This window comes from Oncorhynchus keta, chromosome 12, assembly GCF_023373465.1.
Source record: "Oncorhynchus keta strain PuntledgeMale-10-30-2019 chromosome 12, Oket_V2, whole genome shotgun sequence".
Classification (NCBI taxonomy): Eukaryota; Metazoa; Chordata; class Actinopteri; order Salmoniformes; family Salmonidae; genus Oncorhynchus; species Oncorhynchus keta.
In genome coordinates this window covers 42,925,403-42,950,288 of record NC_068432.1, presented here as the reverse complement: position 1 = coordinate 42,950,288, position 24,886 = coordinate 42,925,403, and the positions used below count along the sequence as shown (strand labels likewise).

Below are 24,886 nucleotides of genomic sequence, written 5' to 3'. Positions count from 1 at the left end.
ATTCCTAAGACCAGACTGGACTTGGTGAGTCATATTCAGGTTCTGTTTTCTATACACCGCCTCCTGTCCTAGTCTAGTGAGCCAGACACTTCCTCCCCAACAATTCCTTTGTAAACAATTAGCCAAGGGGACGAGGTTACTTCGGTCCAGTCCTGAGTTTGAATACCCTAACCAGTATATGTCTGGGACCAGAGTATGAATGCCTCTATGTCCCCGATACCAGACTGGATGTACGTGCTCCCGAGTGGCACAGCGTTCTCAGTGCAAGAGGTGACACTACAGTCCCTGGTTTGAATCCAGGCTGAATCACATCCGGACGCGATTGGGACTCCCATAGGGCGGCGCACAACTGGACCAGTGTCGTCCGGAGTAGGCCGGCATTGTAAATAAGAAATTGGTCTTAACTAACTTGCCTAGTTAAATAAATGTTACCCTTTGTTTTCTTAGGGAGCAACTGTTTTTCTAGGGAGCTGTTCATTGCACCATCTCTGTCCTGTCCTGACTTTGAATGTGTCCGTGAGCATCAGCACGGATATCATGGCTGGTTATTATCAGCCTCTGTTGTCTTTGGGAGCATCAACTTCGTTTTGGGGTGCTAGATAAACATGATGAGCTTCCTCTGCAATCTCCGATGTGGCTTGTAAACAGGAGCCATAGTTGTGTCCCGAACGGCACCCTACTCCCTTTGTAGTGCACTATACAGAGTCCATAAAGATTTGGTCAAACGTAGTGCACTAAATAGGGAATAGGGTGCCATATGGGACACAGGCACAGACACGACCAGAGACACAGATATACCCTGAGGTGCCTCCCAGAACAGTCAATCTCAGATCCATCGTCTGGACACTGAGAACAGGATGGAGAAGTAAGTCATTACACATCCCATAATGAAATAATACACTAATGCATGTAACAGGGTGATAGGGCCACAGGGTGGTAATGCATGTAACAGGGTGGTAGGGCCAAATGGTGGTAATGCATGATACAGGGTGATAGGGCCACACAGTGATAATGCATGTTACAGGGTGATAGGGCCACTCAGTGGTAATGCATGTTACAGGGTGATAGGGCCACTCAGTGGTAATGCATGTTACAGGGTGATAGGGCCACTCAGTGGTAATGCATGTTACAGGGTGATAGGGCCACATGGTGGTAATGCATGTAACATGGTGATAGGACCACACAGTGATAATGCATGTTACAGGGTGATAGGGCCAAACAGTGGTAATGCATGATATAGGGTGATAGGGCCAAATGGTGGTAATGCATGTAACAGGGTGATAGGGCCACACAGTGATAATGTGTGTAACAGGGTGATAGGGCCACACTGTGGTAATGAATGTTACAGGGTTATAGGGCCACACTGTGGTAATGCATGTAACAGGGTGATAGAGCCACTCAGTGGTAATGCATGTTACAGGGTGATAGGGCCACTCAGTGGTAATGCATGTTACAGGGTGATAGGGCCACATGGTGGTAATGCATGTAACATGGTGATAGGACCACACAGTGATAATGCATGTTACAGGGTGATAGGGCCAAACAGTGGTAATGCATGTTATAGGGTGATATGGCCACTCGGGGGTAATGCATGTAACAGGGTGATAGGGCCACATGGTGGTAATGCATGTAACAGGGTGATAGGGCCACACTGTGGTAATGAATGTTACAGGGTTATAGGGCCACACTGTGGTAATGCATGTAACAGGGTGATAGAGCCACACGGTGGTAATGCATGTTACAGGGTGATAGGGCCACAATGTGGTAATGCATGTAACAGGGTGATAAGGCCACACAGTAATAACGCATGTAACAGAGTGATAGGGCCACATGGTGGTAATGCATGTTACAGGGTGATAGGGCCACTCAGTGGTAATGCATGTTACAGGGTGATAGGGCCACATGGTGGTAATGCATGTAACAGGGTGATAGGGCCACACAGTGATAATGCATGTTACAGGGTGATAGGGCCATTCAGGGGTAATGCATGTAACAGGGTGATAGGGCCACACGGTGGTAATGAATGTTACAGGGTGATAGGGCCACACTGTGGTAATGCATGTAACAGGGTGATAGGGCCACACGGTGGTAATGCATGTTACAGGGTGATAGAGCCACACTGTGGTAATGCATGTAACAGGGTGATAGGGCCACACGGTGGTAATGCATGTTACAGGGTGATAGAGCCACACTGTGGTAATGCATGTAACAGGGTGATAGGGCCACTCGGGGTAATGCATGTTACAGGGTGATAGGGCCACATGGTGGTAATGCATGTTACAGGGTGATAGGGCCACACAGTGGTAATGCATGTAACAGGGTGATAGGGCCACACGGTGGTAATGCATGTTACAGGGTGATAGGGCCACACAGTGGTAATGCATGTTACAGGGTGATAGGGCCACACAGTGGTAATGCATGTTACAGGGTGATAGGGCCACACGGTGGTAATGCATGTTACAGGGTGATAGGGCCACACAGTGGTAATGCATGTTACAGGGTGATAGGGCCACACAGTGGTAATGCATGTTACAGGGTGATAGGGTCTAACAGCCTAGTGCTACCCCCAGACACACAAACACATCTGAACCAAATGAAAGACACACACGTGTGTGGTAGAGGATAACCATGGTCCTGATGGAGTAAAGGGCTTAAGAAAGGCCATCCTCAGGGCCCAAGCCAATTCAAGAAACATACTGGAGGATTTTTTTTAATATGATATTGCTGCTGATGCAGTATCATATAAAATGTTGCACTCCATACCACCTTCTGTTCTGCCTGTATTAAATAAAGTCACCATCCCTGCATATCTATTTGATTAATGATGAGTACAGTTCATAGTTGAGAGAGTGACAGATAGAGATTGTGAGACAGACAGAGAGAGAGAGAGACAGAGACAGAGAGAGACACACACACACCTCCCCTCTTCCATGTCCCTGCCAGAAAACACTGCTCATTTAGCTGATTCAAGATGGCCTCAAGCAAGAGGCCTTTTCCACTGATCACATTCAGGTCTGGATGATGTAGAGCAGTGGTTCCCAAACTTGTTATAGTCCCGTACCCCTTCAAACATTTAACCTCCAGCTGTACCCCCTCTAGCAACAGGGTCAGCACACTCACAAATGTTGTTTTTTTGCCATCATTGTAAGCCTGCCACACACACACTATACGATACATTTATTAAACATAAGAACGAGGGTGAGTTTTTGTCACAATCCGGCTCATGGGAAGTGACAAAGAGCTATTATAGGACCAGGGTACAAATAATAATATAATAATAATCAATAATTTAGCTCTTTATTTAGCCATCTTACAAATAAAACGTTATTTGTTCATCAAAAATGGTGAATAACTCAACACAGGTTAATGAGAAGAGTGAGCTTGAAAGGATGTAATAACTCTGCAATGTTGGGTTGGGTCTTAAATAATTTTCCACACACAGTCTGTGCCTGTATTTAGTTTTCATGCTAGTGAGGGCCGAGAATTCACTCTCACATAGGTACGTGGTTGCAAAGGGCATCAGTGTCTTAACAGAGCGATTTGCCAAGGCAGGATACTCTGAGCGCAGCCCTATCCAGAAATCTGGCAGTGGCTTCTGATTAAATTACATTTTCACAGAACCGCTTGTTGCAATTTCGATGAGGCCCTCTTGTTCAGATATTGGTAAGTCGACTGGAGGCAGGGCATGAAAAGGATAACGAATCCAGTTGTTTGTGTCGTCCGTTTCAGGAAAGTACCTGCGTAATTGCTCACCCAGCTCACTCAGGTGGTTCGCTGTATCATACTTGACATTGTCCGTAAGCTTGAGTTCATTTGCACTCAAAGAAATCATATAATGATGGAAAGACATGCGTGTTGTCCTTGTTAATGCAGACAGAAAAGAGCTCCAACTTCTTATAGCATCAATTCAAATCAAATGTTATTTGTCACTTACACGGTTAGCAGATGTTAATGCGAGTGTAGCGAAATGCTTGTGCTTCTAGTTCCGACCATGCAGCAATATCTAACAAGTAATCTAACCTAACAATTTCACAACAACTACCTTATACACACAAGTGGTCCTTCTGTAGCACAGTTGGTAGAGCATGGCGCTTGTAACGCCAGGGTAGTGGGTTCGATTCCCGGGACCACCCATACGTAGAATGTATGCACACATGACTGTAAGTCGCTTTGGATAAAAGCGTCTGCTAAATGGCATATATAAGTGTAAAGAAATTAATACGAAAATGTATGCTTTTCTGAAAGGAGGGAGGGCCTTATATGCTTCGCGGAAGTTAAGAATAACAATGATCCAGGGTTTTGCCTGCCCAGGTTGTGCAATCAATATGCTGATAGAATTTAGGGAGTCTTGTTTTTAGATTAGCCTTGTTAAAATCCCTAGCTACAATAAATTCAGCCTCGGGATATGTGGTTTCCAGTTTACAACCACGTCGATGTGTCTGCTTGGGGGGGAATAGACACGACTGTGATTATGATCAAAGAGAATTTTGTGCCGCACATTGAATATAGTTGCGGAAAGTCCCTGTAATCCTAGATTCAGATCATTCAGGTGAGAAATACATCACCCAGATAGGCCAGTTGTGTGAGAAACTCATCATCATGCAAGCGGTCAGACAAGTGAAAATGATGGTCAGTAAAGAAAACTTTAAGTCTCTCAATTAAAAAAAACGTGTCAATACTTTGCCCCTTGATAACCAGTGCACTTCTTCTGTATGTTGTAAAAGTGTTACATGGTCGCTGCCCATATCATTGCATAATGCAGAAAATACACGAGAGTTCAGGGGCCTTGCTTAAACAAAGTTAACCATTTTCACTATAGTGTCCAAAAAGTATTTCAAGCTGTCAGGCATTCCCTCGGCAGCAAGAGCCTTTTGGTGGATGCTGTAGTGTACTGCTTGCATGTGCGTTACCACTCCACTATGTCTCGCTATCATGGCTTTTGCGCCATCAGTACAGATACCAACACATATTGTCCACCAAAGTCCATTTGATGTCACAAAGCTGTCCAGTACTTAAAAAATATCTTCTCATGTTGTCCTGGTTTTCAGTGGTTTGCAGAAGAGGAAGTCTTCCTTAATTAATTGACCCCCCATAAACGTAACGGGCATATACCAGGAGCTGTGCCAGGCCCACTATGTCTGTTGACTCATCCAGCTGTAACGCATATAATTCACTGGCTTGTAAGCGAAGCAGTAATTGTTTCAAAACATCTCCTGCCATGTAATATAATAATAATAATAATAATAATATATGCCATTTAGCGGACGCTTTTATCCAAAGCGACTTACAGTCATGTGTGCATACATTCTACGTATGGGTGGTCCCGGGAATTGAACCCACTACCCTGGCGTTACAAGCGCCATGCTCTACCAACTGAGCTACAGAAGGACCACGTCACTGATGCGTCGTGAAACAGTGTTGTTTGATGAAGGCATTGTCTGTATCGTTTTTTTGGCTTTTTCCCCAGCATTGTCCCAACCATATCCGCAGCAGGGGGAAGAATGAAGTCCTCCACAATAGTATGGTGCTTGCCTGCAATTCGGTAGCTCACCATATAAGTTGCTTCTAGCCCCTTCTTATTAATGGTATCTGTTGCTTTTATACATGTCTTACTACTCGAAAGTCGTCTTTATTCTCGCTCAAAAAACTCCTGTGGCTTATTTTTCAAATTGTTATGTTTAGTTTCTAAATGTCTGCGCAGAGTACAGGTTTCCCGCAAGATAATAACAGTTAATGTGATTGGACTAGGTTGTATTGTTATTTCTCTGAACACTAGATGGTTTCATTTTATTTTTGGCAGTGAAACAAGGCTACTCAGGCGAGAAAAAAAACTCGCCCAAATGTACAGCCCCGTTGGAAAATATAAATGTACCGTTTGAAAATGTGAAGAAAAAATCTTTTAAAATGTTTTTTTGTCATTTGAATCACATTTTTATTTGGCGTACCCCCGACGGCATTGCGCGTACCTCAGTTTGGGAATACCTGATGTATAGGAAACCTGCTGCACTGAGGTGGACAGAAGAGGAACGTTTCCTTCCACTGGCCAGCCCTGCCTCCCACTAAGAATATCACAACATCTTGCATGTGTGTCCCGTCTTTGGGTGATTGAATTGAACAAGAACAATACACGCATGTACACACAATACACACAATACACAATACACACACACACAATAAACACCACACACACACACACAAAAAACACCACACACACACACACAAACACACACACACACACACACACACACACACACACACACACACACACACACACACACACACACACACACACACACACACACACACACACACACACACACACACACACACACACACACACACACACACACACACTCTAGAAGTGATTTAACACTCCCAGTGAGAGGCACTCAAATCCTTTCAGCACGTCTCAGATGAAATCCAGTCCTCCTCTGATGTGGGGTGATATATATACCAACCAGACCGACACCCTTTCTGCATCATGTCTGTGGTCGCCCCCGACCTGTCAGCCATGCTTAGCCACAATAAAGCCCACCTTAAATCAGCACTACAGGCCTGTTAGGCAGACTTAACCGTAAAACTGATCCCCAATCAGTGTTAGAAGTGTGATCAGCCACACTTGACAAAAGTAAAACTAACTGACCCTGTGAAAACATCAAACTTCAGGTCTGGTAGCTATTAAGTGGAGCAACCTGACATTGATCTTACATTTCAGTTGAGGTTAGGTGATGAGGTGGTTAAACTGATCCTAAGTCAGTGTCTGGTGTTTGACCCTCTGAGCCAGACGTGATCACTAACTCAGTTCAGGCTAGCTAGTGGTGAGCCGTGATAAAAAACTGATCCTAAATCAGTTCGCTAGAATCTGATCATTCCGGGAAGCAGTGTTCACTAACTCATTCCAGGCTGTGGTAAAACTGATCCTAAATCAGTTGGCAGGCAGTGGTCGTCAGGGAAAGAATTAAGAGACGTCAGCAGCACAGTGCTCTGCTCTCTAATGAGAAGGATAGTCTGACTCTGCTTCTCTGAGACATATGTTGGCATGTATCAGGAGCACATTCTCATACTCTCTATTCACCCCCCACCCCTCTCTCTCTCTCTGTTCCTCTCTCTCATCCTAACTGCTTGGTCACTGTGTTCTGGGGAACACTCACTTGGGTTGTTTTCTTTATTATGGGTTCTGACATTGGTTCTCTCTTGGGCTCTATTTTACTGTTTTATGTGCTGCTTAGTCACTGTTTTATGTGCTGCTTAGTCACTGTTTTATGTGCAGCTTAGTCACTGTTTTATGCGCCACTGCTGCGCCAATCGGCTCCCGAGTGGTGAAGAGGTCTTAGGCACTTCATCTCAGTGCAAGAGGTGTCACTGCAGTTCCTGGTTCGTATCCAGGCTGCATCACATCCGGCTGTGATTGGGAGTCCCATAGGGCACACAATTGGCCCGGAGTAGGCCATCATTGGAAATAACATGACTTGCCTAGTTAAATCAAATTTAAAAAATGTGTTGTTATATGATCAGGCTACAAAGTCATCTCTACCCGTAGATGTGGCTGTCTATTTAGAGTCCCTATAAATCTCAGTGGAAAGTAATTTAATGTGTGCGTAGGATGTAACAGAATGTGTGTAGGTTGTAATCAAACACAGACGTGTCGTAATATGCAATGAAGACAGGACTGAGAAAACATAAGATGATTGGTCAAGTCAAGTGTTGGAATGGATGTAGGCAGAGGACGCTGTACATTAAACAAGAACAACATTGGCAGCCATACAGTAAAATAATGCCTCAGAGTCAATTGGAACTTACCCCATAGACCCATTCATTCAACAGGGACTGTTCCACATTAACCAATTCATTCAATAGGGACTGTTCCCCAATAACCAATTCATTCAATAGGGACCGTTCCTCATAGACCCATTCATTCAACAGGGACTGTTCCCCAATAAGCAATTCATTCAATAGGGACCGTTCCTCATAGACCCATTCATTCAACAGGGACTGTTCCCCATTAACCAATTCATTCAATAGGGACTGTTCCCCAATAACCAATTCATTCAATAGGGACCGTTCCTCATAGACCCATTCATTCAACAGGGACTGGTCCCCATTAACCAATTCATTCAATAGGGACCGTTCCCCATAGACCCATTCATTCAATAGGGACCGTTCCCCATAGACCCATTCATTCAACAGGGACTGTTCCCCATTAACCAATTCATTCAATAGGGACTGTTCCCCATTAACCAATTCATTCAATAGGGACCGTTCCTCAATAACCAATTCATTCAATAGGGACCCCCCATTTCATTCAATAGGGACCGTTCCTCATAGACCCATTCATTCAACAGGGACTGTTCCCCATTAACCAATTCATTCAACAGGGACTGTTCCCCATTAACCAATTCATTCAATAGGGACCGTTCCTCAATAACCAATTCATTCAATAGGGACCGTTCCCCATAGACCCATTCATTCAATAGGGACCGTTCCCCATAGACCCATTCATTCAACAGGGACTGTTCCCCATTAACCAATTCATTCAATAGGGACCGTTCCTCAATAACCAATTCATTCAATAGGGACCGTTCCTCAATAACCAATTCATTCAATAGGGACCGTTCCCCATAGACCCATTCATTCAATAGGGACCGTTCCCCATAGACCCATTCATTCAACAGGGACTGTTCCCCATTAACCAATTCATTCAATAGGGACCGTTCCCCATAGACCCATTCATTCAATAGGGACCGTTCCCCATAGACCCATTCATTCAACAGGGACTGTTCCCCATTAACCAATTCATTCAATAGGGACCGTTCCCCATAGACCCATTCATTCAATAGGGACCGTTCCCCATAGACCCATTCATTCAACAGGGACTGTTCCCCATTAACCAATTCATTCAATAGGGACTGTTCCCCATTAACCAATTCATTCAATAGGGACCGTTCCTCAATAACCAATTCATTCAATAGGGACCGTTCCCCATAGACCCATTCATTCAATAGGGACCGTTCCTCATAGACCCATTCATTCAACAGGGACTGTTCCCCATTAACCAATTCATTCAACTGGGACTGTTCCCCATTAACCAATTCATTCAATAGGGACCGTTCCTCAATAACCAATTCATTCAATAGAGACCGTTCCCCATAGACCCATTCATTCAATAGGGACCGTTCCCCATAGACCCATTCATTCAACAGGGACTGTTCCCCATTAACCAATTCATTCAAAATGGACCGTTCCTCAATAACCAATTCATTCAATAGGGACCGTTCCCCATAGACCCATTCATTCAACAGGGACTGTTCCCCATTAACCAATTCATTCAATAGGGACCGTTCCCCATAGACCCATTCATTCAACAGGGACTGTTCCCCATTAACCAATTCATTCAATAGGGACCGTTCCCCATAGACCCATTCATTCAACAGGGACTGTTCCCCATTAACCAATTCATTCAATAGGGACCGTTCCTCAATAACCAATTCATTCAATAGGGACCGTTCCCCATAGACCCATTCATTCAACAGGGACTGTTCCCCATTAACCAATTCATTCAATAGGGACCGTTCCCCATAGACCCATTCATTCAATAGGGGCCGTTCCCCATAGACCCATTCATTCAACAGGGACCGTTCCTCAGACCCATTCATTCAATAGGGACCGTTCCTCAGACCCATTCATTCAATAGGGACCGTTCCCCATAGACCCATTCATTCAACAGGGACCGTTCCTCAGACCCATTCATTCAATAGGGACCGTTCCCCATAGACCCATTCATTCAACATGGACCGTTCCTCAGACCCATTCATTCAATAGGGACCGTTCCTCAATAACCAATTCATTCAATAGGGACCGTTCCCCATAGACCCATTCATTCAATAGGGACCGTTCCCCATAGACCCATTCATTCAACAGGGACTGTTCCACATTAACCAATTCATTCAATAGGGACCGTTCCTCAATAACCAATTCATTCAATAGGGACCGTTCCTCAATAACCAATTCATTCAATAGGGACCGTTCCCCATAGACCCATTCATTCAATAGGGACCGTTCCTCAATAACCAATTCATTCAATAGGGACCGTTCCCCATAGACCCATTCATTCAACAGGGACCGTTCCTCATAGACCCATTCATTCAATAGGGACCGTTCCTCAATAACCAATTCATTCAATAGGGACCGTTCCCCATAGACCCATTCATTCAATAGGGACCGTTCCCCATAGACCCATTCATTCAACAGGGACCGTTCCTCATAGACCCATTCATTCAATAGGGACCGTTCCCCATAGACCCATTCATTCAACAGGGACTGTTCCCCATTAACCAATTCATTCAATAGGGACCGTTCCTCAATAACCAATTCATTCAATAGGGACCGTTCCCCATAGACCCATTCATTCAATAGGGACCCGTTCCCCATAGACCCATTCATTCAACAGGGACCGTTCCTCATAGACCCATTCATTCAATAGGGACCGTTCCTCATAGACCCATTCATTCAATAGGGACTGTTCCCAATTGACCAAGTCATTCAATAGGGACTGTTCCCAATTGACCAAGTCATTCAGTAGGGACTGTTCCCAATTGACCAAGTCATTCAATAGGGACTGTTCCCAATTGACCAAGTCATTCAATAGGGACTGTTCCCAATTGACCAATTCATTCAATAGGGACTGTTCCCAATTGACCAAGTCATTCAATAGGGACTGTTCCCAATTGACCAAGTCATTCAATAGGGACTGTTCCCAATTGACCAAGTCATTCAATAGGGACTGTTCCCAATTGACCAAGTCATTCAAAAGGGACTGTTCCCAATTGACCAAGTCATTCAATAGGGACTGTTCCCAATTGACCAAGTCATTCAATAGGGACTGTTCCCAATTGACCAATTCATTCAATAGGGACTGGTCCCAATTGACCAAGTCATTCAATAGGGACTGTTCCCAATTGACCAAGTCATTCAATAGGGACTGTTCCCAATTGACCAAGTCATTCAATAGGGACTGTTCCCAATTGACCAAGTCATTCAATAGGGACTGTTCCCAATTGACCAAGTCATTCAATAGGGACTGTTCCCAATTGACCAAGTCATTCAATAGGGACTGTTCCCAATTGACCAAGTCATTCAATAGGGACTGTTCCCAATTGACCAAGTCATTCAATAGGGACTGTTCCCAATTGACCAAGTCATTCAATAGGGACTGTTCCCAATTGACCAAGTCATTCAATAGGGACTGTTCCCAATTGACCAAGTCATTCAATAGGGACTGTTCCCAATTGACCCATTCATTCAATAAGGACCGTTCCCATTCATTCAGTGTGTGTCCATCTACAGTATGCACTGTGTGTGAAGCCCATGGAGCTGCCTGCCATATCTGATTCCATATTGGAACTGGAACTTCCAAATCTATTCTTGGACCGCAAGTTTTTAAAGGCCTGGAACAAGGAATAGGAGTACAAGTCACCACCCACGGAATTACATCATTCTCCCTGCTGGTTGTCAAGGATTTCATGCCAGAATCTTCCCCATCCCCAATCGCGCTCTATCACACACCCACAAACTCATCCAAACCCTCATCCAAATATTACTAACAACCGACTCATGTTCAAAAGTGCTGATCATAAAGCTTTTTATCAGCAGAGCTAACTTGCAACACAAAGCTGGGATAGGAGTTAAGGGAGCTGCTTAAACATTTCACAGAAAGAGAACAAATGCACCCTGTGATGGGGTCACAGGGTTCACTTATTCTATCTCCCTGTAGGCAACCTTCATCTCCCCGTAAGCAACCTTCCTCTCCCCGTAGGCAACCTTCCACTCCCCGTAGGCAACCTTCCTCTCCCTGTAGGCAACCTTCATCTCCCCGTAGGCAAACTTCATCTCCCCGTAGGCAACCTTCCTCTCCCTGTAGGCAACCTTCATCTCCCCGTAGGCAAACTTCATCTCCCCGTAGGCAACCTTCATCTCCCCGTAGGCAACCTTCATCTCCCCGTAGGCAACCTTCATCTCCCCGTAGGCAACCTTCATCTCCCCGTAGGCAACCTTCATCTCCCCGTAGGCAACCTTCAACTCCCCGTAGGCAACCTTCATCTCCCCGTAGGCAACCTTCATCTCCTGTAGGCAACCTTCATCTCCCCGTAGGCAACCTTCATCTCCCGTAGGCAACCTTCATCTCCCCGTAGGCAACCTTCCTCTCCCCGTAGGCAACCTTCCTCTCCCCGTAGGCAACCTTCCACTCCCCGTAGGCAACCTTCCTCTCCCCGTAGGCAACCTTCCTCTCCCCGTAGGCAACCTTCCACTCCCCGTAGGCAACCTTCCTCTCCCCGTAGGCAACCTTCCACTCCCCGTAGGCAACCTTCCTCTCCCCGTAGGCAACCTTCCTCTCCCCGTAGGCAACCTTCCACTCCCCGTAGGCAACCTTCCTCTCCCCGTAGGCAACCTTCATCTCCCCCTCTCCCCGTAGGCAACCTTCCTCTCCCCGTAGGCAACCTCCTTCTCCTGTAGGCAACCTTCCTCTCCCCGTAGGCAACCTTCCTCTCCCCGTAGGCAACCTTCATCTCCCCGTAGGCAACCTTCCTCTCCCTTCCACTGTAGGCAACCTTCCTCTCCCCGTGGCAACCTTCCAGGCAACCTTCATCTCCTTCCTCTCCCCATAGGCAACCTTCCACTCCCCGTAGGCAACCTTCATCTCCCCCCGTAGGCAACCTTCCTCTCCCCGTATCTCCCTGTAGGCAACCTTCCTCTCCCCCGTAGGCAACCTTCCACTCCCCGTAGGCAACCTTCATCTCCCCAACCTTCCACTCCCCGTAGGCAACCTTCATCTCCCCGTAGGCAACCTTCCTCTCCCCGTAGGCAACCTTCATCTCCCCGTAGGCAACCTTCATCTCCCTGTAGGCAACCTTCCTCTCCCTGTAGGCAACCTTCATCTCCCTGTAGGCAACCTTCCTCTCCCTGTAGGCAACCTCTCTCCCTGTAGGCAACCTTCCTCTCCCTGTAGGCAACCTTCCTCTCCCTGTAGGCAACCTTCCTCTCCCTGTAGGCAACCTTCCTCTCCCTGTAGGCAACCTTCATCTCCCTGTAGGCACCCTTCATCTCCATGTAGGCAACCGTTCCACTTCCTGTAGGCAACCTTCCTCTCCCCATAGGCAACCTTCCACTCCCCATAGGCAACCTTCATCTCCCCGTAGGCAATCTTCATCTCCCCTTAGGCAACCTTCCACTCCCTGTAGGCAACCTTCCTCTCCCCGTAGGCAACCTTCATTTCCCTGTAGGCAACCTTCCACTCCCTGTAGGCAACATTCCTCTCCCTGTAGGCAACCTTCATCTAGCTATAGACAACCTTCATCTCCCTGCAGACGCATACAAAGCTCTCCCTTGCAATCCATTTGGTAAATCTGACCATATCTCTATCCTCCTGATTCCTGCTTACAAGCAAAATTAAAGCAGGAAGCACCAGTGACTCGGTCTATAAAAAATTGGTCAGATGAAGCAGATGCTAAACTACAGGACTGTTTTGCTAGCACGGACAGATTCTTCCGATGGCATTGAGGAGTACGCCACATCAGTCACTGGCTTTATCAATAAGTGCATTGAGGACGTCGTCCCCACAGTGACTACGTACATACCCCAACCAAAAGCCATGGATTACAGGCAACATTCGCACTGAGCTAAAGAGTAGAGTTGCAGCTTTCAAGGAGCGGAACTCTAACCCGGAAGCTTATAAGAAACCCTGCGATGCCCTCCGACGAACCATCAAACAGGCAAAGCGTCATTACAGGACTAAGACCGGCTCCGACACTCGTTGGATATCTCCCTTACGGATCAGTCCATCCTCACCCCCTCCATCACCAACTGGTTTGGGTCTGTGTCTACCCGCTGCACTATGCATTGTGGCAGATAACATTCTCCTGACATCCGCCAACCCCAGATTCGACCGTCGGACTGCCAGATGGTGAAGCGTGATTCATAATTTTAGAGAACACGTTTCCACTGCTCCAGAGTCCAATGGCGGTGAGCCTTACACCCCTCCAGCCAACGCTTGGCATTGCGCATGGTGATCTTAGGCTAGTGTGCTGCTGCTCGGCCATGGAAACCCATTTCATTAAGCTCCCGACAAACAATTGTTGCTTCCAGAGGCAGTTTGGAAATCGGTAGTTAGTGTTTCAACCGACAGACAATTTTTACGCGCTACGCTCTTCAGCACTTGTTGGTTCCGTCCCGTTCGTTCTTCACGGCTGAGCCGCTTTTGGTCCTAGACGTTTCCACTTCACAATAACAGCACTTACATTTGACCGGGGCAGCTCTAGCAGGGTAGACATTTTATGAACTGACTTTTTGGAAAGGTGGCATCCTATGACGGTGCCACGTTGAAAGTCACTGAGCTCTTCAGTAAGGCCATTATACTGCCAATGTTTGTCTATGGAGATGGCATGGCTGTGTGCTCAATTTAATATACCTGTCAACAAAGGGTGTGGCTGAAATAGCCGAATTTGAAGGAGTGTTCACATACTTTTGAATATATAGTATATGAGCCAACCTCCCCTCAGCAGCCTCCACTGGTATACCCACAGTACATGTGTATATCTGCTCATTCTCTTATAGCTCTATGCTCACTCTACCTAGTTGTATATAATGTATGCAAACTTTCTGTCAATTCCGCTGTCTGTATTCTGTCTCTAAATGTTGTCTATCACTAGCAGCACCATATCACCAGGTAACATTCTGAGTATGTTGTCTATCACTAGCAGCACCATATCACCAGGTAACATTCTGAGTATGTTGTCTATCACTAGCAGCACCATATCACCAGGTAACATTCTGAGTATGTTGTCTATCACTAGCAGCACCATATCACCAGGTAACGTTCTGAGTATGTTGTCTATCACTAGCAGCACCATATCACCAGGTAACATTCTGAGTATGTTGTCTATCACTAGCAGCACCATATCACCAGGTAACGTTCTGAGTATGTTGTCTATCACTAGCAGCACCATATCACCAGGTAACATTCTGAGTATGTTGTCTATCACTAGCAGCACCATATCACTAGGTAACATTCTGAGTATGTTGTCTATCACTAGCAGCACCATATCACCAGGTAACGTTCTGACTGTGTCAATGTAATTAGTGAATATCGGTGATTCTGAAACGCTCAACAATGGGTTTCGGCGCCAAACCATATGACGACGCCCCAAACTCAAACTCTAATACATGTTTCTCATATTTTACAGGTGATCAGTAACAATCAAGAGGCCATTTCTAATCCACATCATTATCAATAAATAGATGTGCTTCTCATCAACCGTAAATCATCTGTAACTATGCAGTAATAACTCAGTGTAGGAACTGTGTGAACTTGAACTAGCTAACTTTTCTCGTGTTCCATGGGTCAAAGTTCAGGGCCATGTACATAAGCCAGGCTGATCCATCATGAAGAATGTCTAAATGCTTTGCAAGTAGGTTTCCCTGACCTGAAAGTGAAACACTTTGTGTGTTGTGTGTGTTGCATTATTGCCCTCCTGGCCTAGATCAGAAGAGAAAATCAGAAGAAGAAAAAAACATTTGTTTTGGAGAAGAACAACAGGGTGGTGCAGTGGATTGTGTGTTGCCCTGCAGTAGCTGAATACTGTGGATAATGTGAACGAGGTGCCCTGTGCAGCCTGTACATCATCTCTGTGTGATGCCACAGTGATAGATGGGTCTGGCCTCTTGCTGCTGGGGGTGAGAGGAAAGAGAGGAGGGTTGAGGGCTGGTCTGATCACTGCTCTGAGGCCTGGTGCACAGATGATGCAGGGCTGAAGCACACAGAGACGCACACACAGATACAGATGCACGCACGCATGCAGACATTTATGCACACACACACACACATGCACACACACCTCAGGGGCCTTGTGTATCTGCTAACAGCCTCTGATCCTCTGTGTGTGTGTGTGTGTGTGTGTGTGTGTGTGTGTGTGTGTGTGTGTGTGTGTGTGTGTGTGTGTGTGTGTGTGTGTGTGTGTGTGTGTGTGTGTGTGTGTGTGTGTGTGTGTGTGTGTGTGTGTGTGTGTGTGTGTGTGTGTGTGTGTGTGTGTGTGCGCGCGCGTGTGTGTGTGCTTATTTTGGTGGGGTGTTGATAGTGCATCGGAACACCAGAGTACCATGGACAGAGTTTTCTGGGTTTTTTTTTGGAGCATTGTGTAAAACAGGATTACTCTTAACACAATCAAGACATACCAGAAATACAATTTTCCATGGCCGGATTATTACATTTCATCAGAAAAAAAGCACAATGTCTAATATCCTATATCTTGACATTTGAAGAGCTTGACTTTCCTTCCCCTCAGAGCTTTGTGGAGCTTCTTATCTTTTCTCAGAGCTGGTGTTTGTTTGTGAACCTAACAACCCTGGTTGCTGTAGCTGGTGCCTGGCGTGTCTCTAGCGTCTCTCCCACTGTTGTTGTTCTTATTGTTGTGCTAAAGTGAAGATAACCAACCTCCCAACCTCCCTCACCTCCCACAGTCCTCTTCCCCTCCTACCCCTTCTCACCCATCCTCCCCTTCCCAGTTTCATGTGAGGTGGGTCTCTTGAGGCTCTGGGACCGGGGTCACCAGAGGTCACAACCTTGGGGTTGCTAGATGACTGGACTCTAAATGTGCCGTCACACCTGCTCCAGTCCCACCAGAGAGTCACGATTGTTATTTGAAAAGAATTAAGGGAGAAACTTGGCTTTTTTCCCTAATATGTTTCATTACATGGAGATTAATCCAATACATGGTGGAATCCAACACATGAGGAGCCCAAAAGCATTGCTTTTTGACTCATTGCTTCCTTAACCTGGAAGCCAGACGCACCAATGTATTGGAGGAAACCGTGTCCAACTGGAGAACGAAGTCATCTTGCGGGTGCCCGGCCCACCACAAGGAGTCGCTAGAGCACAATGGGACAAGAAAATCCTGGATGGCCAAACCCTCCCCTAACCTGGACGAGGCTGGGCCAATTGTGCGTTGCCTCATGGGTCTCCCGGTCAAGGCCGTGCTTTCAGTTTTGCACAAATGCTGCCATCTATCCACAGTTTTTGGTTTGTTACATTTTAATCATCACTGTTTCAACATCCTCTATGCACTATCTGATGAGCCCAGTGACAGAGTCAGTGTAGTTGTCAATGTTATTTCCAGAGGTGACCCAGAACATTTCCCAGTCCACGTGATCGAGAAACAGTCCTGTAGCATGAATTCTGATTAGTCAGACCAACGCTGAACAGTCCTTATCACGGGTGCTTCTTGTTTCAATTTCTGTATATATGCGGGGAAGAGCAGAATGGAGGCGTGATCTGATTTGTCAAAGGGGGAGGGTCTTGTAGCTGTCATGGAAGGGAGAATAACAATGGTCACGCGTCCTCTCTCCACGTGTAACACAGGAGAGGTGTTGGTGGAATTTCAGGAAATGTTTTCCTATCAATTCTACTGAGGTTTCCTGGCGGCAAGATTGTCATATTTTACATTCAGCACAAAGGTTTTGATAGTTCCAAACCAATTATTTGTCCAGTTAAATGATTGCAAGTGTATTGACATGAAACTCCTACAATACATTATAGTTGGCTCCTTTCCAAGCCAGTAATTGTGTCTATTGGCATACAGTAACAGTGATGTTTGATAGAGGTTGTTTGGTATGCCCGAGCTAAACCCTTCCACAAGGTCATTTTTCTCAATGGCAAACATTACTCATCTGAGCTCTTAAAAGCTTTGTAAACACCAGTATATGGGATCTGTCAAGACATGGGATCAACTTACAGTGGGCTAGGCCCCTTATTGGGACTGTGGACACACATGGTCTTGTTTATTTTACCTGATGTCTTGTTACAATATTTACATGTTGACTGTTTGTGGAGTCTCATGAAGTCATATTTAGTCGTATTTTTCAGTTCTCGTATTTCATTTCTGGGATTGCCATGCCATATTGATGTAACCTCTCAAAGAAAACCTTCTTGATATCTATACTCTTAGAAAAATTGTCCTATCTAGAACATAAAAGGGTTCTTTGGCTGTCCCCATAGGAGAACCCATTGAAGAACCATTTTTGGTTCCAGGTAGAACCCTTTTGTGTTACATGTAGAACCTTCCCCACAGAAGGTTCTACATGGAACCTGAAAGGGTTCTACCTGGAATCAAAAAGGGTTCTCCTATGGGGACAACCGAAGAACACTTCTGGAACACTTTTTTCTAAGAGTGTAGTTTCTAGTTTTCAGTAACAAACAACAAGCTGCTTGCTTCCAGCGTCTCATGTGAGCCAATAAAAGAGAAGACAGTAGACAGTGGGTCAGCCCATCAGACAGCCAGTAAAGGAATGTGTTTTTTTAGGCTCCAAGTATGGAGGGAGACGTTCAGAATGAGATCTTCTGGGAGATCTGGCGCTTCTGCCAGGGGATGCTCTGGATTTACGACCGACCAAGCAAAGGGGGAGAAGAGACCCTCAATACCAGGGCCAGGGTTAAGGGGACTGAGTGGCAGCCTGTCTGTTGGACAAAGCTTGACCATCACTCCTTCTCTCACTCCACTGGTATACCCTGACCTGGGTTCAAAATTATTTCAAATACTTTTATTGAACTTACCTGGAGAGCCAGATGGGTGGATTTGCACTTTTTGGGACTATTCCATTGGTTCCATTGAATGAGGCCACCTGGAGTTCACTGAATGAAAATACATGATGATCTTATTTTGTAATATACAGTGCATATTAAATTAGCAGCGGTTGCAAACATCTACTGTATATATATATATATATATATACTGTATCTGCAGAGTGAACTACTTATAGAGGATGATGCTGCTATGGGAAAGATTCAGACTGTTGGTCTGTGGGTTCAGTTCAGACTGGCTCCTCTTCTCCAGACTCATAAATACAGCCAGACCACTAATGTCTTCAGACAAACTGCCCGGCCTCCAACCCTTCACTCGTCTTCAAACAGCCAATGAATTAGCTCTTTAATCAAATCAGCTGCAGCAGCATTCCATACATAAAGGAACCTTCAGACAGTGAAAGAAATTAAGAGTTTATTTCCAAAATGCTATATGCACCAATTTGTTTATATATATTTTTTCACCAGAAATGATTGCTTATGGATATTTTCATGTGTGTGTAAAATGTATCTATTCACAGATTTTTTATTCATTGATTTTAGACAATGTGTTTTTCCTTGTTGTTGCTAAATGCTATTATGTCCATTGTTTAGCTGGAATGGAATGTTCGTATCCTGTATATTTGACTGTGATATGTGATTGTCTCAACTAGCTATCTTAAGATGAATGTGCTTACTGTAAGCTGCTCTGGATAAGAGCATATGCTAAATGACTAAATCATCAAATGAAAAAAGTTTTAGATTGATGTCACAAATGTATAATATTTTACATTTCTTTATAAAAAATTAACTTATTTGTTACATTTGTGTAAAACCTATCATTATTTGTCTCTGAAATGAAAACCAGTAAATCCAAGATTTTAAACAAATACATGTCTGTCATTGAACAACCCCATGCCATCAATAGATAGTGAAAAAACACACCAATCTCTTTGATAATTTATTGAAATAAAAAGCAAATGTACCAATAATTTACCATCTATTTGGAATGAAACTCTTCAAATGTATACTGTTGGTCTTGTCTAGTGGTGGAGAGATGGGTGATACACTGTGGGGAGGGAGATAAACAGTGGGGAGGGAGATAAACAGTGGGGAGGGAGATACACTGTGGGGAGGGAGATACACTGTGGGGAGGGAGATACACTGTGGGGAGGGAGATAAACTGTGGGGAGGGAGATACACTGTGGGGAGGGAGATAAACAGTGGGGAGGGAGATACACTGTGGGGAGGGAGATAAACTGTGGGGAGGGAGATACACTGTGGGGAGGGAGATAAACACACTGTGGGGAGGGAGATACACTGTGAGGAGGGAGATACACTGTGGGGAGGGAGATACACTGTGGGGAGGGAGATACACTGTGGGGGGAGGGAGGTACACTGTGGGAGGGAGATGAGGGAGATACACTGTGGGGAGGGAGATACACTGTGGTGAGGGAGATACACTGTGGGGAGGGAGATACACTGTGGGGAGGGAGATACACAGTGGGGAGGGAGATACACTGTGGGGAGGGAGATACACTGTGGGGAGGGAGATACACTGTGGGGAGGGAGATACACTGTGGGGAGGGAGATACACTGTGGGGAGGGAGATACACTGTGGGGAGGGAGATACACTGTGGGGAGGGAGATACACTGTGAGGAGGGAGATACACCGTGGGGAGGGAGATACACTGTGGTCCTATTTACACCTGCTGATATATGGCGATGGGAACAATCTCACTTGCTGAGGAATCGCTTCTCTGGGTATTTTTGAGAGCGTTCCCTAAAATTTCAGTTGAAAGGCATAGTTAATTTGAAAGACAAAAAACATTACTTCTTGATTGCGTATGTGAACAGATGTACAGATGTTCAATGAACACACTTTGTAAGTATCATACCACACACATCTGTGAGTAACATGAATATGTGAATGTACACAATGTGTTATTATGAGTTGGCTACATAAGCCCTACTGTACATCCCATAAATTGATTATAGACATTGAGACTGACAAAAAAAACATAATGACAGAATTTGAGATTTAAGAAACAATCTGCAATACATGAATACACACTCTTGTGTACCACGTTCTGCCTGATGTGTTACAACCACCGTGGCTAAAGATTATGAGCAAGAAGAAAAAATTCCTCAACACCTTCATCCTCAAGAACAAACATCACTGTCATCTACATGTCCAAGAGCTTTGTGTGTCCATTCTGTATACGAGTTAGAACATCAGTGTGTGTGGTTTGTGTGCGTGTGTGTGTTCTTACATTCATATGGCTAAGCATATCCGCGTGTTTTCAAGTGTCCAGAGCAAGTTCACTTGTCCCAGTCCCACACACCCCTGATTGAAGCCAGATGAGCTCTCCTCGAGGTCCCAAACCAAAAACACCTGTACTCCCATCTCCGTTAGGAATTTATAAGGTTCAAATGCCGCCACTACAATAACCACATGTGGGCCCCTGGGCCACGCTGGAGCGGCACTTCTAGCATAACATGGGATTTGTGAATATGATCCCAACCAGTAGGTTCCAGCCAAGCCCCCCTCATTCATAAACAATCAGGCAGCTCACAGAGGTAGACAAGGTCATAGATTGGTTCAATGCTCAGGACGAGTAGCTAGGACAATAACCACTAAACAAAGCTCCTCACAAATTCATTATTCCAAGGAGGGGAGGGGAGGGGGCATGGAACTGATGAGATATGAGTTATCCCACTACTGTAGATGTGTTCCATCTGAACTAAAGAAGTCTAGGGTCAGATTCATTAGGGCATGGAACGGAAAATGTTTTGCAGCAGAAAATGTAAAAGTAGTCTCTCCCTGTTTCCTTCTGTTTACTTCCGTTTGGTGTTTAATGAACTGGGTCTGGGTGTGTAGTCAGGGGTCTGTGGGGAGAGGAACCAGAGCCTAAGTAGGGAGACTCTTGGTCTTTGCACCAAATGGCACCCTATTCCCTATTTACGGACCCTGCTCAAAAGTAGTGCACTAACTGGGGAATAGCATACCATTTGGGACGCAAACTTAGTGTGATGTGATAGCGGCTAATGTGAGCCTCTATCTCCAGCTGCATCTCTAACTCAATTCTCTAATGACGGTCACGAGCCGGTGACAAGTCGATGTCACATGTGAGCGCAGGAATCTGAGAATAAGAGGGACTCTCACACTGTTGACTTTACAGTAACAGAGGAGCATTTCAAGGTTTCAGACCCAGTCCCAGGCTAAGCCCCAAATGGCAACCTATTCCCTATGTATTGAACTACTTATGACCAAGGCCATGATCAAAAGTAGGCCATTATATGGGGAATGGTGCCATTTTGGAAGCAGACCCAGTCTCAAATACATTGTTGGTACTTTCCCCCTTTTAGAACTACAGGAACATGACCTGAGAAGTTAATTCAGTACTGCTGGACTTATAACTGAGTGTTCAGTCACAAGTCACTGCGAGACTTCCCACACCAGCAACAGGCATATCTGTTTTTAAATACTCACCGGTACAAAATAGGCTTTAAAAGTGTCTGAAAATGAAATGAGTTCATATTGATAAGCCCAGAGTTCCAAATGTAAAAACGGTCAATAATTGGTCTTTGGAATATTGAAAATCGAATTATATTGATCATTTATTACATTACTGGCAGTGTCAGAAATCTCACACCTGGTTTAATTCACTTCAGATGACTTATTATTACTGTAGGTACTTACCCATTTTATCCCAGCACTGATTGTATTCCGAAATACAAGACATCACAATTTAGACAAAAACTAAAATTGTTGATAATAATATTCCTACATTCAGAAAGTATTCAAGCCCCATTGACTTTTTCCACATTTTGTTGTGTACCAAACTAAGGATGGATCAACAACATTGTAGTTACTCCACAATACTAACCTAAATGACAGAGTGAAAAGAAGGAAGCCTGTACAGAATTATAATATTCCAAAACATGCACCCTGTTTGCAATAAGGCAGTAAAGTAATGGTGCAACACATTTGGCAAAGCAATTAACATTTTGACCTGAATACAAAGTGTTATGTTTAGGGCAAATCCAATCCAATACAAATCCATATTGTCAAGCATAGTGGTGGCTGCATCATCTTTTGGGTGTGCTTGTAATGTTTAAGGACTGGGGAGGTTTCAGGATTTAAAAAATACATGGAATGGCGCTAAGCACAGGCAAAATCCTAGAAGAAAACCTGGTTCAGTCTTCTGTCCACCAGAAACTGGAGGAGGAATTCACCTTTCAGCAGGACAATAACCTAAAACATAAGGGCAAGTCTACACTGGAGTTGCTTACCAAGAAGACAGTGAATGTTCGTGAGTTTTCGAGTTACTGTTGTGACCTAAATCTACTTGACAATCTATGGCAAGACCTGAAAATGGTTGTCTAGCAACGAGCAACAACCAATTTGATCGAGCTTGAAAAATTGTTTTAATATTAATGGACAAATGTTGCAAAAACCAGGTGTGGAAAGCTCTTGGAGTCTTACCCAGAAAGACACACAGCTGTAATCGCTGCTAAGGTGCTTCTACAAAGTATTGACTCAGTCATGTGAATATTATGTAAATGAGACATTTTATTTTCAAAAAACACATTTTCACTTTGTCATTATGGGGTATTGTGTGTAGATGGGTGAGAATTATTATTATTTTTTAATCCATTTGAGTTCAGTCTGTAACACAACAAAATTTGGAATAAATCAAAGGGGTCTGAATACTTTTTGAAGGCACAGCGAAATGTAATCCAAGCCATTATGACTGTCTCAGTTAATAGGAACCAGGACAGTTCTAGAAACTTGCTTCACTTTTGTATGTTCAATGTATTTCACAGGAAGTTGCACCACTCACACAAGTGTCCAAATTAAGCTTCAACACCCCCCCAGCATTACCACACACCCCCGCCGTAAGCCACTGATGACTGCGGAGTTATAGGTGGCGTGGCTATCGGAAATGTTCCTAAACAATTATCTGTAATTGCAGTGGGTTCCAATAGCAACAGATGAGAATGAATAGCGTATGGGTAAATAACTGTATGTGCGTCGTGCCCCACTGTATCACATTGACCAATTTCACACATCTAAATACCAGCCGGCGAGGATCATTTCAAAGCCGTTCAGATTCTTAGGTTCGTTCAAATAAGCCTTGATGAATTTGCTTACTTGAGGTTAAAAAAGTGTAAATTCAATGTAAAAGCAATTTACACCTAATGGATGGTTTTATGAGTCGCGATGCATCATTAATAATTGAGTACACGGTTAATGTCTGTGTGCCTGTAGAACGCGCACAGGAACCTGGATAGTGGACACACACAAGTTAAAACATGCGCGCGCGACAGGCTGTTCGCTTGTAGGTTAATAAACTGGAGATAACATGCATATTCAGAGAAAATATCACCTACCGAGTGCTGTCGCTAATTTCAAATATTGCATTTGCCGGAGCATCTTGGAATAATCAGTTTCCACGGCGGCTGGAGCTGGTATTCTTCGGCCCTTCCCGTCAGACGCGCAATATTCAACTGAAGACAGAACTCTCTAGAGGCGTGAGGGGTGATTGAACTACTCTGAGAATTAGTCTGGCATTTCCTGCATGCTAGCATCTGAGTTTGAAGTATTTTAAACTTGCAAGAGGAACCCTGTAACTGTCACTTAAATACTGGCATTTATTCCGTTTTTAAAAAGAAGTGTTATTATTCTCCTGGTCTCCCGGTACATCACTGCTCCATATCCTCTTCTGCTGCGTAGGCTACTGTGTGGAGTGGACGGGACCGGGAGAAGAAGTCAGGACCCAAGACTTCAGTTCACCCTGAAATCATAGGCACTGAGTGTGTGGGAGTTGGCTTGCCAAGTCAACCCATGGGAAAATCTTACCATGCAAATAAAACCAGTGACAGAGACGTCTGACTCTGGAAATAATAGCAGTTAGTTATTTTGGAATGGGGAATCGCCACCAAACCAATTTGTCTGGGAAATGTCAACCTTTTTTGCCAGTACTCCACCGCCACCAGTGTTAAGTTCCGTAGCCTATTTCAAAAGATATTACTTTGCTACAACTTTGGAATGGGGGGAAAATAGCAGGTGCCCCCAGCCCTATACCGGATACTTCACATTTAAATAGGCAACTTTAACCCTTATTCTATCAGGTAGGCTGACTGAGAACACATTCTCATTTACAGCAACAACCTGGGGAATAGTTACAGGAGAGAGGATAAATGAACCAATTGTAGACTGGGGATGATTAGGTGACCATGATGGTATGAGGGCCAGATTGGGAATTTAGCCAGGAC

At 44.8% G+C, this 24,886-nt stretch overlaps 1 protein-coding gene across 1 annotated transcript in view; it reads right to left on the bottom strand.

The window, feature by feature from the left end:
- LOC118379527 (integrin alpha-1-like) overlaps positions 1-24,423 on the bottom strand; it is a 92,164-nt gene extending 67,741 nt beyond the window's left edge. The window contains exon 1 of the mRNA XM_052458404.1: positions 24,002-24,423. Coding sequence (XP_052314364.1) covers positions 24,002-24,044 — 43 coding nt within the window. The 5' untranslated portion in view covers positions 24,045-24,423. The remainder of the gene's footprint in view (positions 1-24,001) is intronic.
- Between the last annotated feature and the right edge of the window lie 463 nt (positions 24,424-24,886).